This window comes from Lithobates pipiens, unplaced genomic scaffold (genome assembly GCF_037356315.1).
Source record: "Lithobates pipiens isolate NorthernLeopardFrog02 unplaced genomic scaffold, aLitPip1_a1.2 Scaffold_18, whole genome shotgun sequence".
In the NCBI taxonomy this organism is placed as follows: domain Eukaryota; kingdom Metazoa; phylum Chordata; class Amphibia; order Anura; family Ranidae; genus Lithobates; species Lithobates pipiens.
Genome location: NW_027507758.1, coordinates 628,577,185 through 628,602,290, shown reverse-complemented (window position 1 = coordinate 628,602,290; position 25,106 = coordinate 628,577,185). Strand labels below are relative to the sequence as shown.

At 43.6% G+C, this 25,106-nt stretch overlaps 1 protein-coding gene across 1 annotated transcript in view; it reads left to right on the top strand.

Moving 5' to 3' along the window:
* The window catches only part of LOC143986874 (uncharacterized), a 259,820-nt gene that overhangs the window by 99,950 nt on the left and 134,764 nt on the right, over window positions 1-25,106 (top strand). The window contains 8 exon segments of the mRNA XM_077485281.1: window positions 1,109-1,315; window positions 1,395-1,601; window positions 1,715-1,853; window positions 5,614-6,747; window positions 6,750-6,820; window positions 8,488-8,540; window positions 15,378-15,535; window positions 16,954-17,684. Of these exon segments, the coding sequence (XP_077341407.1) occupies window positions 1,109-1,315; window positions 1,395-1,601; window positions 1,715-1,853; window positions 5,614-6,747; window positions 6,750-6,820; window positions 8,488-8,540; window positions 15,378-15,535; window positions 16,954-17,684 (2,700 nt within the window).

The following is a 25,106-nucleotide window of genomic DNA, read 5'->3' as shown; positions in this document are numbered from 1 at the left end:
TATCCATTACGAAATTTTTGTTTTAAGCAAGCAGCCCCAGTGCCAGGTTGGGCACCTACACATGTAAGCAGCCACTTGGCCTTATGTTTTTTAAATTGATTTTATGATTAAACGGTATTATGCTATGGGATTTTTGTTTGGCTTTTTTTATGACCTATCTGAGCCTATGAGGAAGAAGCTTCTGTCCATATGAGGTCCATCACATTCCATGTCAGCAGGGAATCAACCTGCATAAGCCTATTTGACTATCTTTTTAATTAAAGTAGTCAACAGCATCTGGTAAGAAGACATCTTTATCTTTAAAAGTGGGGTGTTGTTTTTTCCTTATCCATAAGTTGGTTGGTGAAGGGACGGTTTATCACGTTATAGAAGATTTAAACTTTTTCCGATTTATGGATTCAGAAGGAGTTTTTCACTGAAAAAATCACATTTGTTTTCGGACTTTGGAGTTCCATTACCTGAACGTGGGACTTTATTTACTTTGCTTGCATTTTTTGTTGTTTATTGCAGCTTTGTGATATGGTGTGGATTATTTTAGATGTTTTATGATTGTCACTTTTTTTCAAATTTTTTTGTTATTTACATCTGCACTAGCGCCCCTATCATTAGTATATTTCTAGTATGACAAGTTTTTCCTTGTTTTTTTAGGGAGCAGCTATTAGTTATCTATTTTTCACTGATTATTGATCAAATTCACGATTATTTTTAGTGGCGCGGAGTTTAATAATCGCTGTTTATCAGCTATTTTGTTCACATAGTGCTGCATGACTGAGTAATTGTCATTCAAATCGTGAGAGCGCTGAAAGCTGGAAATGGCTCTGGGCAGGAAGTGGATATAAGAGCCCGGTAGGTAAGTGGTTAAGCATCATTAAAATTTCTTCTCCTGGAAAAACAATCTTTAAAAAAATATATATATTTTTCATTGATACATGTCCCCCAGGGAAGGACTGTATATAAGCTTTCAAAATGGGGACTTTTTCTCATAGACATTATTACGGTTCGCTGTTTCAGTCACAACTTTTTCTCTGTTCGGGAGTTCTGGTGCAAACCAAACTGGGAGGTGTTCAGCCCATCTCTAGTTACAATGAATGTTTTATTATATATTCAGAGTGGAATCCATGGGGATTATAATATTGTTGTTAAAGAAGAGTATAAAGAGGAGGATGAGGAGTATGGAGTGATGGAGGAGTTTTCAGAAGGACACAAGAATATGATGGAGACACCAAATACCAGGAACCCACCAGAGAGATGTCCCCGTCTTTTGTATTCCCGGGATTCCATACAGGAAGGTCACACCATCCCTCACCATCATCAGGTAGATGATTGACAATTATTGGTAGTTCTGATTTATACACAGCATGATTGTTACAACGAATGTTTTATTATATATTCAGAGTGGAAACCTCGGGAATTATAATTTTGTTGTTAAAGAAGAGTATAAAGTGAAGGATGAGGAGGATGGAGTGATGGAGGAGTTTTCAGAAGGACACAAGGATATGATGGAACCACCTAATACCAGGAACCCACCAGAGAGATGTCCCCGTCCTCTGTATTCCCGGGATTCCACACAGGAAGGTCACACCATCCCTCACTGTTACAAGGTTGGTGGGACAGATCATCTAGAACATGGGCTTGTGTGACAATGTTTGGATTTTTATGTGATGTCACAATATTAAAGCTTATATCTTATTTCTCTCTCATTTTCTTGATTTAGAGTGGAGATCCAATCGATATAGAATTTGAGGTGAAATCAGAAGAAGAGAGGTATGTGAGGGATGATCAGCAGTCTATGGAGGAGGATGGAATAACGGGGACATTTATAGAGGAGGAGACTCGTACAGAGATCAGCACAGGTGGGTCATTAACACTAAATACATTCCTCCACCCATACTGCTCACTGGTCCAGAGTAGTGTGGGGAGTGATATCAGCCTGTAATCCCCTGGTCACTTTCCTGAGCTGTGTTCCCGTCCTGTATTTCTCTCAGATAATCTTCCTTCTCTGTGCTGCAGACACAATTTATGTATCTAGACTGGATTAATGGACATTCTGGGGTTCAGCTGGCAGGCCAATGGTCTTCTGCCCTATGCCCAGGTCTAGTAAGATCTCTGATAGAACAATTCTCCTCCCAGGGTTACTTACTCTGTTATTTGCTGGCTGTACCGGGTGGAGGGATATGTCTGTATAGTCTCAGACCCAAGTCACTGAGTGCAGTCTCAGGAGATGGGAGGCAGCAGTGTGGGACCTCTGCAACTTGTCTCAAGTAATTGTTTAAGCTTCACTGAATACCAATATTATGAGTCCTGACCCTTACACTATATAATTGATATTGTACATTACATACTCCTGACCCCTGCACTATATACTCTGTTTGGGAAAAGGATCGTGCTATACTGCAGATGGACACCGGCGGCAAAAAGCACCCTGAGGCGATTCAGTTCGCATAGGTAGCGCTATACAAGTCAATCATTCATTCATTAATTTATGTTGTACATTTCATCATTCTGATACGATATAGTCCTATCTGTTGTATCTCATACAATATGTTGTACATAAGGATGAGCCGATGAGCCCCCCCCCCCCGGTTCGGTTCGCACCAGAACCTGAACAGACCTAAACTTCGTGTGAACTTTACAACCCTATTAAAGTCTATGGGACTCGAATGTTCAAAATCTAAAGTGCTAATTTTAAAAGCTAATATGCAAAATATGCAAGTTACTGTCCTAAAAAGCATTTGGGGACCTGGGTCCTGCACCAGGGGACATGTTGCAATGCAAAAAAAAGTTTTAAAAATGGCCGTTTTTTTGGGAGCAGTGATTTTAATAATGATTAAAGTGAAACAATAAAAGTGTAATATTCCTTTAAATTTCGTACCTGGGGGGTGTCTATAGTATGCCTCTAAAGGGGTGCATGTTTCCCGTGCTTAGAACTGTCCCTGCACAAAGTGTCATTTCTGCAGGAAAAAAAGTCATTTAAAATCACTCGCGGCTATAATGAATGGTTGGCTCCCGTAATACAGAGAACACTCATTGAAAGTCATTGATATAAAAAAAAGCGTGGGGTTCCCCCAAATTCAATTACCAGGCCCTTCAGGTCTGGTATGGATATTAAGGGGAACCCCGCGTCAATTTTTTTAAAAAAAGACGAGAGAGCGCCTCCCCTCCTGAACCGTACCAGGCCACATGCCCTCAACATTGGGAGGATGCCTTGGGGTCCCCCCAAAGCACCATGTCCCCATGTTGATGAGGACAAGGGCCTCATCCCCACAACCCTGGCCGGTGGTTGTGGGGGTCTGTGGGCCGGGGGCTTATCAGAATCTGGAAGCCCCCTTTAACAAGGGGACCCCCAGATCCCGGCCCCCCCCTTGTTTGAAATGGTAAGGGGGTACAAAAGTACCCCTACCATTTCACAAAGAAAGTGTAAAAAATTGTTAAATAAGACAAACACACTTTTGAAAAAGTCCTTTATTAAAAATAAAAAAAGATTCCAGCTGTGGTAATCAATTCTTGCTTTCCAACGACGGATGATCATCTCTCCGGGGTCCAGCGATGGCTGATCTGATCCAGAGACGGGTGATCTCTCCCTCCAGTCCAGCGCAGCACAGTCCATCCATCCTTCCTCTGTCTCGACTGGAGGAGACACTATGGGATCCCGGCAGCCTGACATTTCTTATATCAGGAGGGCAGGGCCACCCGTCACCTTACCCCGCCCCCCTCTGACGCAACTGGGGAAGCCTGGCTTCCCCAATGACGTATGGATGACCCTGCACAGGTTTCCGTTACATCAGAGGGGGGCGGGGTCACCCACACGTCATTGGGGAAGCCAGGCTTCCCCACTAGCGTCAGAGGGGGGCGGGGTAAGGTTACGGGTGGCCCCGCCCTCCTCATATAAAATATGTCAGGCTGTCGGGATCCCATAGTGTCTCTGCCAGTGGAGACAGAGGAAGGATGGATGGACTGCACTGCGCTGGACTGGAGGGAGAGATCACCCGTCGCTGGATCAGATCAGCCATCGCTGGACCCCGGAGAGATGATCATCCGTCGTTGGAAAGCAAGAATTGATTACCACCGCTGGAATTTTTTTTTTTTTTAATAAAGGAGTTTTTCAAAAGTGTGTTTGTCTTATTTAACTATTTTTTACACTTTCTTTGTGAAATGGTAGGGGTACTTTTGTACCCCCTTACCATTTCAAACAAGGGGGGGCTGGGATCTGGGGGTCCCCTTGTTAAAGGGGGCTTCCAGATTCTGATAAGCCCCCCCCCACTTGCAGACCCCCACAACCACTGGCCAGGGTTGTGGGGATGAGGCCATTGTCCTCATCAACATGAGGACATGGTGCTTTGGGGGGGACCCCAAAGCATCCTCCCAATGTTGAGGGCATATAGCCTGGTACGGTTCAGGAGGGGGGGGGGGCGCTCTCTCGCCCCCCCCCCCCCACTTTTCCTGCGGCTTGCCAGGTTGCGTGCTCGGATAAAGGGTCTGGTATGGATAATTAGGGGGAACCCCACGTCATTTTTTTTTTTTCAAATTGATGCAGGGTTCCCCTTAATATCCATACCAGACCTGAAGGGCCTGGTAATTGAATTTGGTGGAACCCCACGCTTTTTTTTATTTTTTATCAATGTCTTTCAATGAGTGTTCTCTCTATTACGGGAGCCGACAATTCATTATAGCCGCGAGCGATTTTAAAATACTTTTTTTCCTGCAGAAATTACACTTTGTTCAGGGACAGTTCTAAGCATGGGAAACATGCGCCCCTTCACGGGCATACTATCACTACTACTGAAAAAACAAGTTTTTAAAACTTTTTGCATTGATCCATGTCCCCTGGGGCAGGACCCAGGTCCCCAAACACTTTTTAGGACAGTAGCTTGCATATTAGCTTTTAAAATTAGCACTTTAGATTTCTCCCATAGACTTGTACAGGGTGTTCCGCGGCTTTTCGAATTTGCCACGAACAACCCAAATTGTTGACTGTTTGCCTAACAGGCAATGTTCAAGTCGAACATGAGCTCATCCCTAGTTGTACATTACATAGTCCTGACTTCTACTCTCTCTCCTCTACCCACTGCTATACAGTATATACACATAATATGTATCTAATGATTTGATTGGAGCACAAACTTTTACATGTTGATAATAACTTGATAAACTTTTTAACCTTAAACAGAAAGTGATAATGAGGGAGGAGTCAATAACCCAATGATGGGGGTCTTCAGGATCAGTCCAGTCTTCATCTTGGTTGTTCTCCCCCATCCTCACTCTCTGACCTCTGGTGGGGGTTCATCACTAAATCATGGACTAAATAAGGAAGTGCAGGACTTCTTGTGTTGGGAAGATGGCAATGAGTGATAGAGGGGGAGGGGACACTCGTCCTATAATCCCCTCATCACTGTCACTCCTATAAAAGACAGTTCTCGTTGTTTCCTCACTCTCTGACTAAGGTCCATGAATAAAGAAATGATCTGGTAGGAGATCAGAGGATCCATTTACTAGTTACCTTGAGGGGGGAATTGTAAGATCCTCAGAGACAAAGCTGCCTGATGTGGGCGGAGTCCTGGTTTAGGGGAACCAATCAGCTCATGTCTAGTAATAATCTTTGTATTTCTATTTTAGTAGATGGACGGGAGATGAGGAAAACCTCAGAGGATTGTCTCACTTTGTCTCCAGACTGTAAAGTAGAAGATGAGGACATCACACAGTATAGTCCAGGAGAAAACCCGACTACCTCAAATGTCCATCCGGCACCACACAGTGTAGATGGACCATCGTATTCCTCTTATCCTGAGGAACCTCAGACTGTGAGGGACGGGGCCGTCCTTCCAACAGAGAAGAGCTTTTCCTGTACTGAGTGCGGGAAGTGTTTCCATTCTAAATCCAAACTTGATGTGCATAAAAGATCTCACACAGGAGAGAAGCCGTATTCCTGTCCTGAGTGCGGGAAATGTTTTTCACTGAAGTCCAGTCTTTACACACATCAGAGATTGCACACAGGGGAGAAGCCGTATTCCTGTCCTGAGTGCGGGAAATGTTTTTCACTGAAGTCCAGTCTTTACACACATCAGAGATTGCACACAGGGGAGAAGCCATATTCCTGTCCTGAGTGCGGGAAATGTTTTTCACAGAAGTCCCATCTTCAAATACATTATTCAACTCTGCACAAGGGAGAGAAGCGATATTCTTGTCTTGAATGTGGGAAATGTTTTTCACAGAAGTCCAATCTTTATACACATCAGAGATTTCACACAGGGGAGAAGCCGTATTCCTGTCCGGAGTGTGGGAAATGTTTTGTAATTAAATCACATCTTGCCACACATCAAAGGCTTCACACAGGGGAAAAACCGTACTCCTGTTCTGAGTGTGGGAAATGTTTTTCAAGCCAATCCTTTTATCACCGACATCAGAGATCTCACATGAGGGAAAAGCAATATTCCTGTCCTGAGTGCGGGAAATATTTTGTACAAAAATCAGAACTTGTCATACATCAGAGATCTCACACGGGGGAGAAGCCGTATTCCTGTCCTGAGTGCGGGAAATGTTTTTCAGTAAAGTCCAGTCTTTCCGCACATCAGAGATCTCACACGGGGGAGAAGCCGTACTCCTGTCCTGAGTGCGGGAAATGTTTTTCACAAAAGTCCAATCTTTTCAAACATCGGAGATCTCACACGGGGGAGAAGCCATATTCCTGTCCTGAGTGCGGGAAATGTTTTTCACTGAAGTGCAATCTTTTCAAACATCAGAGATCTCACACAAGGAGAAGCCGTATTCCTGTCCTGAGTGAGGGAATTGTTCTTCACTGAAGTCCTGTCTTCCTGTACATCGGGGATCCCACACAACCCTTGAGGTGTATTAATGCCTTGAGTGCGGGAAATGTCTTCTATATGAATGTTGCTGGACATCACAGCTCTCATGTGGGGAAGAAGCACACCCTGATATACACCTCAGATATACTCCATGGCTGATCTTCATCATGTAACAAACAGTTTATAAGGAGATCAGAGATCACCAAAGACATGGATGAAGTGTTGTACCGTGTCGGCCATTCATAGCAGGAGAAAAATAAAAATGGAGTCATTACCTTTCATCTATTTTGTAGCTTTTGTAAATATTTAGTTGTCTATTAAAAAAATAGTTAAATGAATGTTGCACGCATTCCTCCAGCTGTAAGAAATATTGGTTATTTTTTATATTTACAAAAATATTTGATTAGAAAAGAGGTGAAGGGAGATGGGCCCAAAGGCCGTCCTCGGAATACACAAAGGGGCAGTGACTACAATCATCAGTAACATGCAATTGTAGAAACAATATTCAGTATAATAAAGACATGTGAAATCTGTTGATATTCAGAGACTGTGACGGGGAGAGCGTCTTGCCTCCTATAGCTAACATTTCAAAGCTGGTCATGGAAAGTCCAGTAATAATTGTAGGAAGTGTGTACTGAAATGTAGTCTTGGAACAGAGAACATCATATTTTATTTCATACAATGATTTCCTATTACCATTGGTTCCACCTAGTGGCAATAATGTGGTATTGCTCTAATTTGCCGGATGGAGGTATTTCAGAAAATAAATACTTATTACAATCTCTAGATGGAGCTGACGATCATAGGAAATCACATCGATTTTAATTATATCACAAATTTTGTAATAGCTGGGACAATGCTTGACATGCTCTTCCAACACATTTTCTATTTATAGTCCCGTTCGTTTCCTTCATCAAGAATGATGTCATACTAATACCTGAGATCATGCACTTATCAGTACAGTACACACTGAAGGATATAAGTTAAAGAGTATGTAAACCCAACATGTCATATTCCTGATATGTGCCTGCTGTCCCATGTACTGGTATGAAGAAGTCTCCTGTTCTCTTTGTATTGCCTCCTTTGTGTGAAATCTCTGGTGATCCTGCCACTCCCTCTGCTTTCCTATTAAAAAACAATTTACTATTTACACTAGGCATGAGCACAGTGTGGTCAGGGTGCGGGCTGTACTGAGAACTCAGCCTGCTCTCCTCCAAAGCTTAGACTTCTGCTGGTACGTCTCATCCACTGGGAAGACCAGTGTACTGCTTTTTATCTCTCCCAGCTCTCTATGCAGTTGAAAATAGAGGGTATGTTATTACTTATAAAAAAAAAAGGGGGGGGGGGGGAGTATTTAAAATATTTGCATTTGCCGGTGTGTGCAGGGAAACTTTTTTATTAATACACTTTATTAGAATTTTTAAGTGTGATCTCTGGTGGTAGAATTATTCCTCTCACTCCGATATTCGTGGTGATCCCTCACGTGTGGTGCGATCACGCTCTACATACACATATACACGGTATGGGTGTGTTTACAGGTATGTACGAGGCAATGGGGGTTACTTTTATTTTTTTACATACATTTTATCATCTTTTTTTTTTAATTTTTTTTTTTTTACTTGTTTCATTTTTTTTAATACTTTTTTTATAATTCATATTTTTTAACTTGTTTATTTTTATTATTTAGCTGTATTGCTATCACAAGTGTATAACAAACCCCAATGTGATATCAGTGTGCAGGTGACAGGTCCTCCTTATGAGACATGGGGGGTGTATTAGCCCTCACATGTCTCCTCTACCCTCCAATGCACAGATGGCGTCCAGTTACATGTTTCCTTTGCCAGTGAACAACGAGGACTGCCGCCTTCATTCAGAGGAGATCAGGGGGTGGACTGTCACCAGTCTCCTCTCTCTTGGCTTCCTTCCTGGATGTGGTCTCAGGCTCCCAAGATGAGCAGGAGAGCCCAGGAACTACACTGGAGGGGTCATGGTGGGGGGACCGGGCCATCTGCAGTGTGAATGGGATCAGGCTGCTATACAGCCCCCTGGATCACTCTTATGCCGCGTACACACGATCGGAATTCCAGCCAGAAAAAGGCTGATGAGAGCTTTTCATCGGAAAATGCGACCGTGTGTATGCTCGGAATTTAGCTGTCCGAATTTCCGCCAGCCAAAAAATGATAGCATGTTCTCAATTTTCCCGACGGAAAAACTTTCTATGGATAATTCTGATCGTGTGTATGCAATTCCGACACGCCAAAAATCACGCATGCTCAGATTCAACTACGAGACAGAAGCTATTGGCTACTGGCTATTGAACTTCCTTTTTCTAGTCACGTCGTACATGTTGTACGTCACCGCGTTATAAATGATCGGAATTTGATGTGACCGTGTGTAGGCAAGACAGCTTGAGCCGAATTCCGTCGGGAAAACCATCAGAGCTTTTTCCGACGAGTATTCCGATCGTGTGTATGCGGCATGAGAGATGTGGAATAGACTCCCTGCAGAGGTGGTTCTGGCCAGCTCAGTAGATTGCTTTAAGAAAGGCCTGGATTATTTCCTAAGTGTACATAATATAACTGGGTACTGATATTTATAGGGAAAGTTGATCCGGGGAAAATCCGATTGCCTCTCGGGGGGGATCAGGAAGGATTAATTTCCCCTGCTTTAGCAAATTGGATCATACTCTGCTGGGGTTTTTCACCTTCCTCTGGATCAACTGTGGGTATAGAATTGGGTATATGGGATTGTGTATATATATATATATATATATATATATATATATATATATATATATATATATATTTTTGTGATTGAACTGAATGGACTTAGTCTCTTTTTTCAACCTGACTAACTATATGTAACTATTGTACACTTTATTTAGTCTATCCTTGACATACAATATAGAGGCCATAACTCTTACAGTCAGGGGTTACATGTAACTGAGCAGATCTGTACTGGGTTACATGCTGTGAAGGACGGGGAGTCATTGGAGGTCTATTAGACCCCTAATGTATCCATAAATTGTAAATATAGGAATGAATTAGCCTCACAAGCCCAGAAACACTACAGCACTCAGGAGTGGTCTGATAAACCAGACATGATGTGGATTGTAGTTGTAGTGAATCATATTCATCATACAATATGTATAAAATAAATAAACGTACCAAATAAGAAGTAAGGGATAGAAATTGTGGAAAATAATAATTGGTGAATGACAATAATATTCATATATACCAACAGTAATAAAAGGTCTGGGTAGGATTGCCCAGAGTGCTAAACATAGCTAAAACTAGGAGCTGCCACTAGAAGACCAGAGAGGGTGCTCCCTTTCTAACCACTGGAAGAAACAACAGTACAGCCCCATAGAGTAGCATTAAAAATAATTGACAATCTATTGAAAAATAAAAATGCACTCACAAAGTATGCATGTGTAAGGTATAGCAGGGTAGGGTATAGCATAAAGGTGACTTGGGGGCCAGAAATGTCAGAGGGGCAACCAGAGAACCACTAGCCTTGGTTACCAGCTGAAGATGGAGGCGGCCTGTCACTGCAACTGCAATTTGGGTTCAACCCGAGACTGGAATCCTCAATGTCACTGTAGACGGCCAAAGCTTTGTGCTATTAATAAAATACAGACCTGACCGGAGAGGTGAGGGGGATTCTGGGAGGTCACATGACATCACTCTTATCTCTATTAATAAAACACAGACCTGACCGGAGAGGTGAGGGGGATTCTGGGAGGTCACATGACATCACTCTTATCTCTATTAATAAAACACAGACCTGACCGGAGAGATGAGGAGGATTCTGGGAGGTCACATGACATCACTCTTATCTCTATTAATAAAACACAGACCTGACCGGAGAGGTGAGGGGGATTCTGGGAGGTCACATGACATCACTCTTATCTCTATTAATAAAACACAGACCTGACCGGAGAGATGAGGAGGATTCTGGGAGGTCACATGACATCACTCTTATCTCTATTAATAAAACACAGACCTGACCGGAGAGATGAGGAGGATTCTGGGAGGTCACATGACATCACTCTTATCTCTATTAACCCCCCTGACGGTATTCCCGAGTCTGACTCGGGGTGGATTTTTTATACCAAGAGCGGTATCCCCGAGTCAGACTCGGGACTGCATCGCTGGATCCAGGAGGAGGTTTACTTACCTTCTCCCTCGGATCCAGCGTTGTCTCCCCGCTGTACGAGCGAGCCGTGTCTCGCTCGATGCATTACATCGCCAATCTCCGTGCCCTGCGAGCGTTGCGACGCACGGGCACGGAGATCGGCGCCAAATTCAAAAAGTGAAACACACAGTATACATACAGTATAATGTAATCTTACAGATTACATTGCTGTATGTAAATATTTCACATCCCCTTTGTCCCTAGTGCTCTGCCCAGTGTCCTGCATGCAGTTTTATATAATAAAAACTGTTCTTTATGCCTGGAAACTGGAGATTGCCCATAGCAACCAAAACTGTCACTGTACATCAAAAATGATTTTAGACCAGCTAGAAAACAGCGATAATAAATTAGAATCACTCGCAGAATTGAGCGATAGCGATTTGTGGGGAGATCCGTCATCAAATACTGAAAAGTAATGACAGTGACAATTCTGCAACTGAGCAAATTTCAGTGTTTTTGATTTGATTACATTATTGAATAATTTTTATTATTGTTATATTATTATTTGGTACAATTATTTATAATTATTTATTATATTATAATTTATGATTTAATTTTTCAAACTTTATCATACCCGGGATGTCTGCTAGACTCTGGTTTGGACAGATTTAAGAGAGTTATTCCTAAGAATTGGAGGACTACAATATAAAACGCCAAATTTTCATGCAAAATAATGGTACCGCTTTTAGCACCTAAAATCCGAAATAATCGTACCGCCAGGGAGGTTAATAAAACACAGACCTGACCGGAGAGGTGAGGAGGATTCTAGGAGGTCACATGACATCACCTTATCTCTATTAATAAAACACAGACCTGACCGGAGAGGTGAGGAGGATTCTGGGAGGTCACATGACATCACTCTTATCTCTATTAATAAAACACAGACCTGACCGGAGAGGTGAGGGGGATTCTGGGAGGTCACATGACATCACCTTTTCTCTATTAATAAAACACAGACCTGACCGGAGAGGTGAGGAGGATTCTGGGAGGTTTACATGACATCACTTATCTCTATTAATAAAACACAGACCTGACCGGAGAGGTGAGGGGGATTCTGGGAGGTCACATGACATCACCTTTTCTCTATTAATAAAACACAGACCTGACCGGAGAGGTGAGGAGGATTCTGGGAGGTTTACATGACATCACTTATCTCTATTAATAAAACACAGACCTGACCGGAGAGGTGAGGGGGATTCTGGGAGGTCACATGACATCACCTTTTCTCTATTAATAAAACACAGACCTGACCGGAGAGGTGAGGAGGATTCTGGGAGGTTTACATGACATCACTCTTATCTCTATTAATAAAACACAGACCTGACTGGAGAGGTGAGGAGGATTCTGGGAGGTCACATGGCATCACCTTATCTCTATTAATAAAACACAGACCTGACTGGAGAGGTGAGGGGGATTCTGGGAGGTCACATGACATCACTCTTATCTCTATTAATAAAACACAGACCTGACCGGAGAGGTGAGGAGGATTCTGGGAGGTCACATGACATCACTCTTATCTCTAATAATAAAACAGACCTGACCGGAGAGGTGAGGAGGATTCTGGGAGGTCACAGGAAATCACTCTTATCTCTATTAACCACTTCAGCCCCTGAAAAATTGGCCCCTCAATGACCAGAGCACTTTTTACAATTTGGCACTGCACTGCTTTAACTGGTAATCATGCAGCCATGCATTGTTGTACCCAAACAAAATTTGCATACTTTTTTTCCCACAAATGGAAATTTCTTTTGATGGTATTTGATTGCCTCTGCGATTTTTATTTTTTGTGATATACCGTATTTATCGGCGTATAACACGCGCCGGCATATAACACGCACCACAAGTTTAGGAGGGAATTTTAAGGAAAAAAACGTTTAGGAGGGAAGTTTAAGAAAAAAAAAATTTACATTTAAATGCCCATCAATGCAGCCTTATCAGTGTCCATCTGAAGCCTTGTCAGTGTCATTTGCAGCCTTGTCATGCAGCCTGTCCATCACTGCACCCTTGTCGGTGTCATATGCAGCTTTGTCATGCAGCCTTGTCCACCATTGCAGCCTTGTCCATCAATGCAGCCTTGTCCCCTTGTCTGTGTCATTTTCAGCCTTGTCTGTTTTATTTTTAGCTTTTCTTTTTAAAAATGGCGTCGCCGAGATGTCCTGTGTATCTTGGCGGCGCTCGGTAGTTCTCGGCCGCCTTCGGCCGTTCTCGTTGGCTTTCGGCCCTTCCCGTCGGCTTTCGGCCGCCTGCGGCCCTTCCCGTCGGCTTTCGCCAGCCTTTGGCCCTTCTCGGCGGCTTTCGGCCATTCTCGCCGTGTCTCGGTCGATGAAAAGAGCCGAAGGCGGCCGAAAGCCCCCGAGAAGGGCCGAAGGCGGGCGAAAGCAGCCGAGAACGGCAGAAGGAGGCTAAAAGCCTCCCAGAGGCTGCAAAATGGTGGGGAATCAGCATATAACACGCACACGCAATTTTCCCCTGATTTTAAGGGGAAAAAAGTGCGTTTTATACGCCGATAAATACGGTAAGTATGGTAATTGTCGTAATTATACCTAGCTGGTCTTTGTCAGGTACATAGAAATACCATTTTAATCACAACAAATGGAAAAAGAATTTTCTAATTTTTGTTATAAAAAAAAAATCCAATAAACCCCAAAGTAGACATCCCAAGCTATTTGCTGAGAGGCATGGTGAGTATTTTGCAGATCTCACTTTTTGTCACAAAGGTTTGAAAATTGAAAAAAGAAAAAAAAAAATCTTTCCTTTCTTAATTTTTCAAAAACAAATGAGAGCTGCAAAATACTCATCATGCCTTTTAGAAAATACCTTGGGGTGTCTACTTTCCAAAATGGGGTCCTTTGGGGGGGGGGGGGGGCTGTGCTATCTGGACATTTCAGGGCCACCGTAACTGTGATAGGTAGTGAGGAGTAAAATTACAATTTCCTGACAGGCTCCATGGCAGAATATGTGTGGTTTCACCCCACCTCCATAACTACCCAATAGGACCCCTCTCCCATAAATCTTTGCTCCAGGCTGCTATCCGTGTTCCTTTTTTGTCCTCCTCCGTAGGACGAGATGGTTCTCCTACCTGAAGATGACTTCACCACGATCATTTGGCCGAGTGACAAGTTATTTTCCTCCAATAGGCCCTGACTGTTAAGCAGGGTATGGAGTATATTGCAGAGTAGCACTGAAGGACTGGATTCTGATCATCCAAGTGCGTATGGCCTTTTGCCTGTTGCTATAGGTGGCCATTATCTGCCAGGAGGTCCGGTTTGTGTGTGTACCTAAACATCTCGGCCAGGTTATCGTTGGTGGTGTGGTGAGTCTCTATATCTACATGGCAGCAGTGTTTATGTGTATTTTGCATGTACCTCTATTTTCCTGTATTGTCTATAGCTGGTTCTGTGCTGGCCACTGACGCTTCTGTGTTCCCTGGCCGCTCTTTCCTGTTTCCGGGTATTGCGCAGGGTTCTGCACATGCGCGGCCCCAGTTCGAAAGCGAGGCTTGGTTCTCAAGCATGCGCGCGAGCGCCTCGCGTCTTACGTTGCCGATGACGTCACGAGCACCACATTTAAAATCTGTAGAGAGCTGTCAGAGCCCCGGGAATGATCGTAGAGGATACATCGGCTTCTCGGGGCTATTATTGTGGCGAATTAAGGTAGGAACAATCCCTTATGCTAGGGATTGTTTTTTCTTGGTTGACAGCTTAAAGAGGAGGGCCGGTTTAAAAAAAAAAAAAATTAAAAGTCAGCAGCTGCAAACACTGTAACTGCTGACTTTATAAACACACTTACCTGTCCAGGGCGCCCGCGATGTCGGCCGCCCGAGGCTGACCCATCCCTCGGCTCTCGGGTCCCGGCGCCGCCATTTCAAATAATGGAAACAAGCAATGGAGCCTTGCGGCTTCACTGCCCGTTTCCTACTGCGCATGCGCGAGTCGCGCAGTGCTTTGTGAATGGGGCGCGCTTTGTTCTGGGACACACAGTTCCCAGAACACAGCGTGACCCATTACCTAGAAGACGCCACACGGAGGAGAGAAGAAAGAAGATCTCCGCGGAGGAGGAAGAGACAGATTAGGATGATGTGCCTAGCAACAGGCATTTCTGGTAAGTTAAAAAAAAAATTTTTTTTCATTTTTTTTTTAATGATTTTTTTTTTTCATATTTAATGTATTTTTTTTATCAGGGTGGCCCTCCACTTTAATGGGGGTTTTTATTTCTACAGTTCTCAGTGTTGGTGATATTATGGATTCCTCACTGCCCCCTAGTGGCCAGCCCACTCATAATAGGTATGTCAGCCTGGTTTTCTGTCAATTTTAAGGAGAGCGTTGAGCATAGGTTACTAGTTGACTTCTATGTATTTCTTCCTGTCTTTCTGTTTTACAGCCCTTCTAGGTCTAATCCACAGCATAGTTCTCATAGACGAGTGGATCGTCAAAATCACACCACCGAAAATCCTCCTCAAGGTCTAGCCATCATAGGTCTTCTACCAGATCTGAACAGCACAGTAAAGATTTTACTCGCCCCCTTTAGTGAGAACTCTAGTAAGAGGCCAGAAAAGTCATGCTGGGGGTGCAGGATGCCTGTTTCAACAGACAAATCCCTCTGTGATCACTGCTTCTCTAAAGCCACAGATGAGAGGGATGGCGCAGACCAGTGTTTAGAGTCAATGGTGAGATGGGTTGTGAAGGAGTCCCTGCAGGAAAGGGAAGCTCAACAGCCCTGTGAGTCCCCATCAGACCCATTATGCCCTCCAGTGGGAGAAGTTTTGTTGCAAGAGACATGGCAATTCTCCCAACCAAGTCGCCACTCTGCTCCTGTCTCAGACAGCGAATCGGATCTGGAAGATCCAGGAATGGGATTTGAATATGGATTGGTTCCTTCCTTGGTCAAGGCAGTGAGAGAGGCTCTGAAGTGGGAAGACCCTATTACTTCCCCCCAAAAGAGAGAAAAAATTTTAAGCAGCTCAATAAGGAGCGACAATATTTTCCTTTTCTTTCTGAATTGGGTGATATCATCTCTGATGAATGGAGCAAGATGGACAAAAAGAGTTCCATGCAGTCAAAAATTCTGAAGCTGTATCCTTTCAAGGAAGAGGAAGTAAAACACCTTGAGTCAGCTCCGTTGGTGGATGCAGCGCTCATGCGTTTAGTAAGATATGTAACTCTTCCCTTAGAGGACACTGTATCTTTTAAAGATCCTTTGGAAAGACGGATCGATTCAGATTTAAAAAGGATTTATCTGACATCTGGAATGGCATGCAAGCCAGTACTTGCGATAGCGGCAGTTTCCAAGGCCATAGAATCCTGGGCTGACAATATTGATGAATTCCTAAGAGGTATTTCCATTGAAACTGCTAAAGATTCTCCTATCCAGGAAATCAGGCTGGCGTCTGCTTTTTTTGGGGAGTCCTCTATTGATGTCATCCGCCTGATGTCCCAGGCTATGATGGTGGCTGTTTCAGCACGCCGTGCGTTATGGCTCCGTCCATGGTTGGCGGATCCAGCGTCAAAACAGGGTTGGTGCCGTATCCTATTTGAGGGAACATCTTTATTTGGCAATAAACTTGATAGTGCCACAACCCGGGCCACAGGTGGGAAATCTGGTTTCCTCCCTCAAGACAGACGAACCAGAAACATTCTTTCCCAAGGAGGCAAAACTCTGATCATGCTAGGGAAGCGTGCAGCTATAGGCCTGGTTGGGAGTTTTCAAGATCCTGGAAGTCCAGACAATCTTGCTTTAAAAAAAACACAAAAGGTGGTTCTGGTTCCTCCGGCAACCAGGATTCCACTAAATCCTTTTGAAATTGGGTCCGCTCAAACATGTCAGGTGGGGGCTCGGCTTCTCCACTTCCGGCATGTTTCGGCGGCCTCAATTTGGGATTATTGGAATGTCAAGACGGTATCCTCTGGTCACAAGTGGGTCTTCATCAACACCCCAAGACTAAGATTTGTTCCCACAGCTCTTACAGGTTCAGAGGAGAAAAAGCAGGTCCTATTGACCTACGTGAACTGTTTACTGGATCAAGGCACAGCCATACCCATTCCAGAAGACGAATGTGGCAAAGGTATTTATTTTCCCCTATTCATGGTACAGAAGAAAAATGGCACATGGAGGCCAGTTATAGACTTAACCCATCTTAATTCCTTTATTCGGAAGAAAAAATTCAAAATGAAATCCTTACTTACAATTCAACAGTCAGTACATCTAGGAGACTGGTTTATTTTGATCGATCTGAAGGATGCATACTTTCACGTGCCAGTGGCAAAGGACTTTCAGCAATTCCTCCGCTTTGTGGTAGGTGATCAGCATCTACAGTTTACGCGTCTTCCCTTCGGGTTAATAATATCACCTCGAGTCTTCTCCAAGGTCCTGTTAGCCATCGTGGTTCTTCTTCGGGTCAAAGGTGTTCGCCTCTACCACTATCTGGAAGACTTGCTTCTACTATCCCGGAACAGAGATCAGCTCTTAGAGCACAAGAATTTAGTCATCTCAACCCTGCAAGAATTTGGATGGCTTCTGAATTTAGAGAACAGCCATCTAGATTCAACGCAATCCCTTGTGTTTCTAGGGGCTCAGTTCAACACGGTAGAAGGCACTATTTCCCTTCCAGAAGAGAATATTGGAGTGATCCGAGACAGAATACACACAGCCCTCATGTCTTCTCAACTTGCTGCTCTACAATGCCTGAAAGTAATTGGCACAATGACAGCCACCATTCCTATGGTGAAGTGGGGCCAATGGCACACACGGCCTTTCCAGAAGGGGTTTCTACAGCAATGGGATTTGATCAGCCAAACCCAGTGCATACTCCTTACTCCAACCATGAGGATGTCTCTCCTTTGGTGGCTTCAAGGGAAGAATCTGCACAATCATGATTCGATCATTCCCATTTCATGGGTCACGGTAACATCAGGGATGGGGCGCTCACTGTCTTTCGGAAGTGGCTCAGGGCAGGTGGTCATTCCCTTCTCAAGGGGTTGTCTCCAACATTCTGGAGTTGAGGGCAGCCTTTTAGGCACTCCTATCATTTCGCCATCTAGTGATGAATTCATCAGTAATGTTAAGGTTGGACAATACAACCGGTGTGGCTTACATAAGGAAGCGAGGTGGGACTCGCAGCTGGTCCCTATTACAGGAAGTGGAGCCAATAATGAGCTGGGCTCAGAAGAACTTGTCCAACATCTCTGTGGTTTACATTCCAGGGATTCAGAATGTTCAGGCGGACTTCCTATCACGTGTCCAAATGGACAACAAAGAGTGGTCTCTCCACAGAGAAGTATTCGATTGGCTTCTGACCCTGGGAGTGTCTCCAGAGGTCAATCTATTTGCTTCCCCTTGCAATCACAAGATGAACAAATATTACTCAAGGTTCAGAGACCCTCAGGCATATGGGACGGATGCTCTCACAGATCATTGGAGGTTTCGGAAAGCCTATGCCTTCCCTCCGGTGCCAGTGATTCTTCAATTCCTTTGGAGACTCAAAACAGAGAAGGTCGAGATCATAGCGGTGATTCCATACTGGCCCAACAGGCCTTGATTCCCTCTGTTATTACTCCTCAGCCATCAAGACCCAGTTTCCCAGCCTCTCAGGCCAGATCTATTGTCTCAAGGCACGAGGTTACACCCGTGTCCATCCTGCCTACAACTCAGGGTGTGGTTCTTGAGAGCAGAAGGCTAGAAGCTCTTGGCTGTCCAGAAGAAGCTATTCCAACCCTTCTCAGTGCCAGATGGAAAAGTACTAATAGAGCATATGAGCGCATATGGTCCAGATTTGTGATTCACATGTCATCCAGGTCGAATTCTTGTAATTCTCCAGCAGTCCAAGATATTCTGAGTTTTCTTCAGTCAGGTCTGGATCTATCCCTAGCAGTTAGTTCACTAAGGGTTCAAGTATCGGCCATTTCGGCCTTCACTGGAGTTTCCTGGGAAAACCATGCCCTGATACGACAATTCTTTAAAGGAGCAGTCAGGCTTAGACCTCAAAGGAGACCTAGGTTCCCCAAATAGGACCCCCCCCTTGTTCTGAATTTTCTTTTCAATCTCGGATTAGATCCTGACAAACCTCTGTCCTTAAGAGACCTCACACTTAAGACTAATTTCCTGGTGGCTATAACTTCAGCCAAAAGAGTTTCAGAAATTAGAAATCTAGGTTCAGAGGAACCTTTTCTGACCTTTTTCTCAGACAGAGCAGTCTTAATTCCCATGTTAGGGTCAAACCCTAAAGTGACCTCAGTATTTCACGAAAATCAGGAGATTGTGCTCTCTACTTTTAAAACATCAGACAATCGAGATGTTCATCCGCTGGATGTAGGTCACACTCTAAAGCAATATCTGGAGGCTATGGCTCCTTTCAGACAAACAGAGTTTCTCTTCGTTCTTCTCCATGGCAATAACAAGGGAATGCGAGCTTCGGGTAGATCAATTTCTTCTTGGATTGTACAGACCATTCAGAGGGCATAAAGAGCAAAGGGCTTAGCTCCTCCTGAGGCAAAGATGGCTCATTCGACCCGGCGTATCTCGACCTCATGGGCAACAGTTCGGCATGCCGCGCCTGAAATCATTTGCAGTTTGGCTTCGTGGTCTTCTATTAACACGTTTGTTTCTCATTATTGTGTTGAACCAGCTGCTCTGTTGTCCATTAATTTTGGTTGACAATGTTAAATAAATTTTGGTTTCTTTGCTCAACATTTTGTGTTTGGCGAGTTATTTCCCACACGTATGCTGCCATGGTGCCTGTCAGGAAAACTGAAAATTTATGTCAATTACTTACCGGAATTTTCCTTTCCTGATAGGTTCCATGGCAGCAGGAGTTCCCTCCCAAATGTCTAGAGAAGGCTAGTTACAGAACACGGATAGCAGCCTGGAGCAAAGATTTATGGGAGAGGGGTCCTATTGGGTAGCTATGGAGGCAGGGCTAACCCACACATATGCTGCCATGGAGCCTATCAGGAAAGGAAAATTATGGTAAGTATTTGACATAAATTTGTGATTGGATTTTGGGGTCCTGTACGCTAAGCTCCCAAAAAGTTTATATATATATATATATATATATATATATATATATATATATTTTTTTTTTTTTTTAATTTTCCCAAAACTTGTGGCAAAAAATTAAATATTCCATGGACTCACCATGTCTCTCTGCAAATAGCTTGAAGTGTCTTCTTTCCAAAATTGGGTCATTTGGGAAGGGGGGGGGGGGGGGGTTTGTGCTATCTTTTCATTTCATGGCCTCCAAAGCTGTGATAGGTAGTGTGGAAGTGAAATCACCATTTTACGCCCTTAGCAATCCTGAATGCGGTGATTGGTTTTCAGGGTCCTGTACACGGCTAGGCTCCCAAAAAGTCTCACACATGTGGTATCCCTGTACTCAGGAGAAGCAGCAGAATGTATTTTTGGGTGTAATTCCACATATACCCATGGCATGTTTGAGCAATATATAATTAAGTTTGTAATTTTCCCGAAACGTGTGACTCCTGGGATGAAACAGTAAGACCCATGACTGCGTATTTATGCGTTACTGATTCCTATTGGGGTAACAACTGTGATTCCTGGGGAGCAGTGGGTTGGAACACTGGGGCTACAAACTGGGGGAACAAACCTGAAAATGCCCCAAAATAAAAAGGACAAAAATGGGAAGTCACTCTTAGATAGAATGACAATCAACAAGCACACAGATCAGTATTACACCAAAGACTTCAGGTTGACCATTGAGAATCCTAGCCCAGGAGACAGCGAGACCTATGTTTTGGGCCTATGGTGGGGAAGTGGGTATCCCAGTTTTAGAAAGCCTTTCCAACTCAAAGATATGTTCAATAACCCAGAGTGGGGAGTTCCCCAATCCACAGCTAGCCCAAACCCCCTGAAGCCCCATATACAGACATTAAAGACATGGTGTCCATAGCAGACCTTACCTTTGAGGATACTATGGCTGCAGAAACCAGGTTGTCAGATGTCAACTTGTGGCTCGAGTGGATGAGGTACAGTACAGGGAAACACAATAAGACCAACTGCTATGTGTGTGTGGGGGGACTAGACCACATTTAGGAACGGTACCCCTAAACATACCCCCCAAACATGAGACATGTTTCCTGCCTATTTACCAACACAACCACTAACCACTCCCTGTGTGAACATTGGAAGAAGGAATATCCCATAGTCACCAAGAACCCCAAGTCAGGAGAAGGTATCACCATATATCCTGGCAATTACACATGCTATGGACAGTATCAGAGAGTGGGGAAATCTCTAGGGAATTTCACTAAGGGTTACTGTGGATCTTATAGTGAGGTGTCTGCATTTCTGGTGCAAAATCAAGTCTAGTCTTTGGGAGACGTGTACTGGGTCTGTGGAGACATGAAAATTAGAAGAGGATCGGCAGGACAGTGGATAGGAGAATGTGCACTTGACAAGGCCCTAATGCCTCTACATATTCTCTCAGAGAACCCAAAGCCAGATACAAACAACGCACCCAGGCCTAACAGGAGGCGTAGGAGTGCCCCAGCAGGGAGCTTTGACCCTCATGTATATATAGACGCCATAGGGGTCCTAAGAGGGGTCCCATATGAGTTCAAAGCAAGAGACCAAGTAGCAGCAGGATTCGAATCCCTAATCCTCATCATCACTGTAAAAAAGAATATAGACTGGATAAATTACATCTACTATAACCAACAAAGGTTTGTTAATTACACTAGAGATGCACTCCAAGGTTTAGCTGAACAACTAGAAGCCGCTTCACATATGACCTTCTAAAACCGTATGGCATTAGATATGGTCCTAGCTGAAAAGCGCCTAGAGGCGATTCAGTTCGCATTGTGCGCTATATAAGTATTTCATTCATTCATTCATTCAAAAGGGTGGTGTATGTAAGATGATGTCCGAAACAAGTACATGCTGTACCTATATCCCAGATAACACAGGCCCAAATGGTAAAGTGACTTTAGCCATCGAGAACTTAAGGATTTGTCCAAAGAATTAAAGAAGAATTCAGGGCTCTCCAACCCCTGGGATCAGTACTTCACCTAGATCAAGGGGGGATGGCAGGGAATTTAAACACAGATTGGAATAGTCATTCTGATAATTCTAGTGACCCTAACTGTCATGCTCTGCTGTGTTCTTCCCTGCTTTAAGAAGTGTGTAGAAAAAGCTGTTAACCAAACGACTCCCGTGTTTGTGAACCAGTTAATACCAGATGATGATAATGAAGATTATATAAGACTTGATGATGATTATGTGTTACGCTCCATTACAGTCACACACCATAGGATTACAGGGACAGACAGCACCTGATTGCCCCTTTCTAAGCTGTATCGAGGGGGGTAGTGAATTAGTCACTGCTCTTCTCTATATACAGCCCAAAAGAGTTGCAGAGGAGAATGGGCCAGGGGAATATGACTTTTAGTATGAGGGACAGTTTAAAATAGACAGTTTCAAGAGGGGATTGTAATGGATCTGATTAAGAAATGTGATCATGGTGAAATGTCTATTCCAATACATGCTTTATATACCTAACATATATATATATCAGCTTCTACGCTTAATAAGCCTTAAAGCGGTAGTAAACCCGCAATTTTTTATTTTTTTAACACCTGCAAAGCAAAAGGCATAATGAGCTAGTATGCACCGCATACTAGCTCATTATGAAATACTTACTTTAGAACGAGGCCCCGACATCTGGCACGATCCACGCCGAGGGAGCTGACATGCTCCCTCGGCGTTTCTTCCGGGTATCGCGGCTCCGGCGCTGTGAGTGGCCGGAGCCACGATATCGTCACTCCCGCGCATGCGTGCAGGAGATTTCTTTCCAGCCGCCAGCCACTGCCGGATTTTCAGGCCGAGAATCCCCTCGTGCGCATGCGCCGCTGCAGTCAGCGTCGCATACCGAGGGGAATATCTCCTAAACCGTACAGGTTTAGGAGATATTTTTTTTACCTACAGGTAAGCCTTATTATAGGCTTTCCTGTAGGTAAAAGTTACAAAAAAGGGTATACAACCACTTTAAGCCCTTGTACACACGGTCGGAGATTCCGACGGAATGTGTCCGATCGGACCGTTTTGTCGGATATTTCGACTGTGTGTGGTCTACATCGGACTGTTTCCGTCGGAGTAGCCGACGGACCAAGTTTTCCAACTCGTTGGTAAAATTTTCCAACGACATACTCCGATCATGTGTAGAGAATTCCGATCGGACAAAGTGCCACGCATGCTCAGATCAAATTCCTACACCAAAGCTATTGGCTACTAGCGTGAACGTAGTCCCGTCGTAACGAAATAACGTCATCACGTCGGATTTTCAGACAACTTTGTCCGACCGTGTGTATGCAACAGTTTCGGACAAAATGCGTCGGACAAAATCCGACAGACAAAATCCGACGGATTTGGTTGTCGGAATCTCTGACCTTGTGTACAAGGGCTTAGACATATTCAGATATTTTGCAAAAGCTTATAATACACTCAAAGTTAACACCAACATTTCAGAAGAAAGAAAACGCTGCAAGAACAAAGCTACTTCCTCAAATGGGCACCCAGCTAAAGGCCAAAACTTTGTCACATACTTTGTCCTAATTTATTAATATATTTGTGGCTGTTTTGTGGTTTGCATGTGCTAGTCTTATTGATGTATCTTAATCTTTTCACAAAATTGTATAAAAGTCTGGAAAAGAGGAAATTAAAAACAGAAAGTAATTTGACTCTGAACTAAGTGTCAGCGCGAGTTGCTTGAAGCATGCATGCTTTATATTCAATAATTTGACCAGGGGAAGAAATAATATCGGACCTTGGTTCTGGTTCCGGTCCAAAACAGTGGCAAAATATAAAATATTCCATGGACTCAACATGCATATCAGCAAATAGCTTGGGGTGTCTACTTTCCAAAAAGGGGTAATTTGGGAGGGGTTGAACTGTCCTAGCATTTTATGAACAACATTAGAAGCTTATGCCACACATCACCCATTCTAACCGCTTGAAGACAAAGCCCTTTCTGACACTTTTTGTTTACATGAAAAAATATTTATTTTTTGCTATAAAATTACTTTGAACCCCAAACATTATATTTTTTTTAAAGCAAAGGCCCTACAGATTAAAATGGTGGTTGTTGCAATTTTTTTTTTCACACAGCGATATTTCAAATGCAATTCTTTTGGGAAAGAATGCACTAAAACGCACTATATTGCCCAAATGTTTGATAAGATGAAAAAGATGATCTTATAGCGAATACATGGATACCAAACACGATATGCTTTAAAATTGCGCACAAACCTGCAGAGGCGACAAACTACATTTTTAAAAAGACTTTAAAATCCTTTACATGCTCCCACTTTAGATTTACAGAGGAGATCTACTGCTAAAATTACTGCCCTTGATCTGACCTTCGCAGTGATACCTCACATGCATGGTGCAATTTCTGTCTACATATGACACCAGACCGACGCTTGCGTTCGCCTTTGCCCGTGAGCACGGAAGGGACAGCAGTGCTTTTCTTATTATTTATTTTGCTTTTTTAATTTTATTTTTAAACTGTTCCTTTTTTTTTTTTATCATTTTCTCAGGGAATGTAAATATTCCCTATAATAGCAATAGGTAGTGACGGGTACTCTTTTTTGAAAAAAATGCCCCTAGATCTCTCCTCTGCCCTCAAAGCATCTGAGCACACCAAGATCTGTGTGATAAATACTTTCCCAATTTCCCAATGGTGCTGTTTATATTCGGTGAAACCTAAGTCTTAAAGTGCTTGTAGCTTCTGGTTTCTTAGGCCATAGAGAGGATTGGAGCAGTTCTGGTCCCTGTCAGCTCTATGGTCAGCTGGTGGAACCACTGGCTGCATTTTCGAGTTCTCTGGTGGGATAGGAGAGCCCGAGAAAACCGTGGAAGATGGCGGGAAGTGGACGTTCCCTCCCATACTTGTAAAAGCAGTCTAGAGGCTAATTAGCCACTAGGATTGCTTTTACATGAAAGCCGACCGCTGGCTGAAAAGAATGATACCAAGATGATACCTAAACCTGCAGGCATCATTCTGGTATAACCACTCAAAGTCCAGCAACATACCAGTACGTTGCTTTTCCTTGTTGGGCATATATTGTAATGTTCTTTTTTTCATACAGCCTGTGGGCTGAA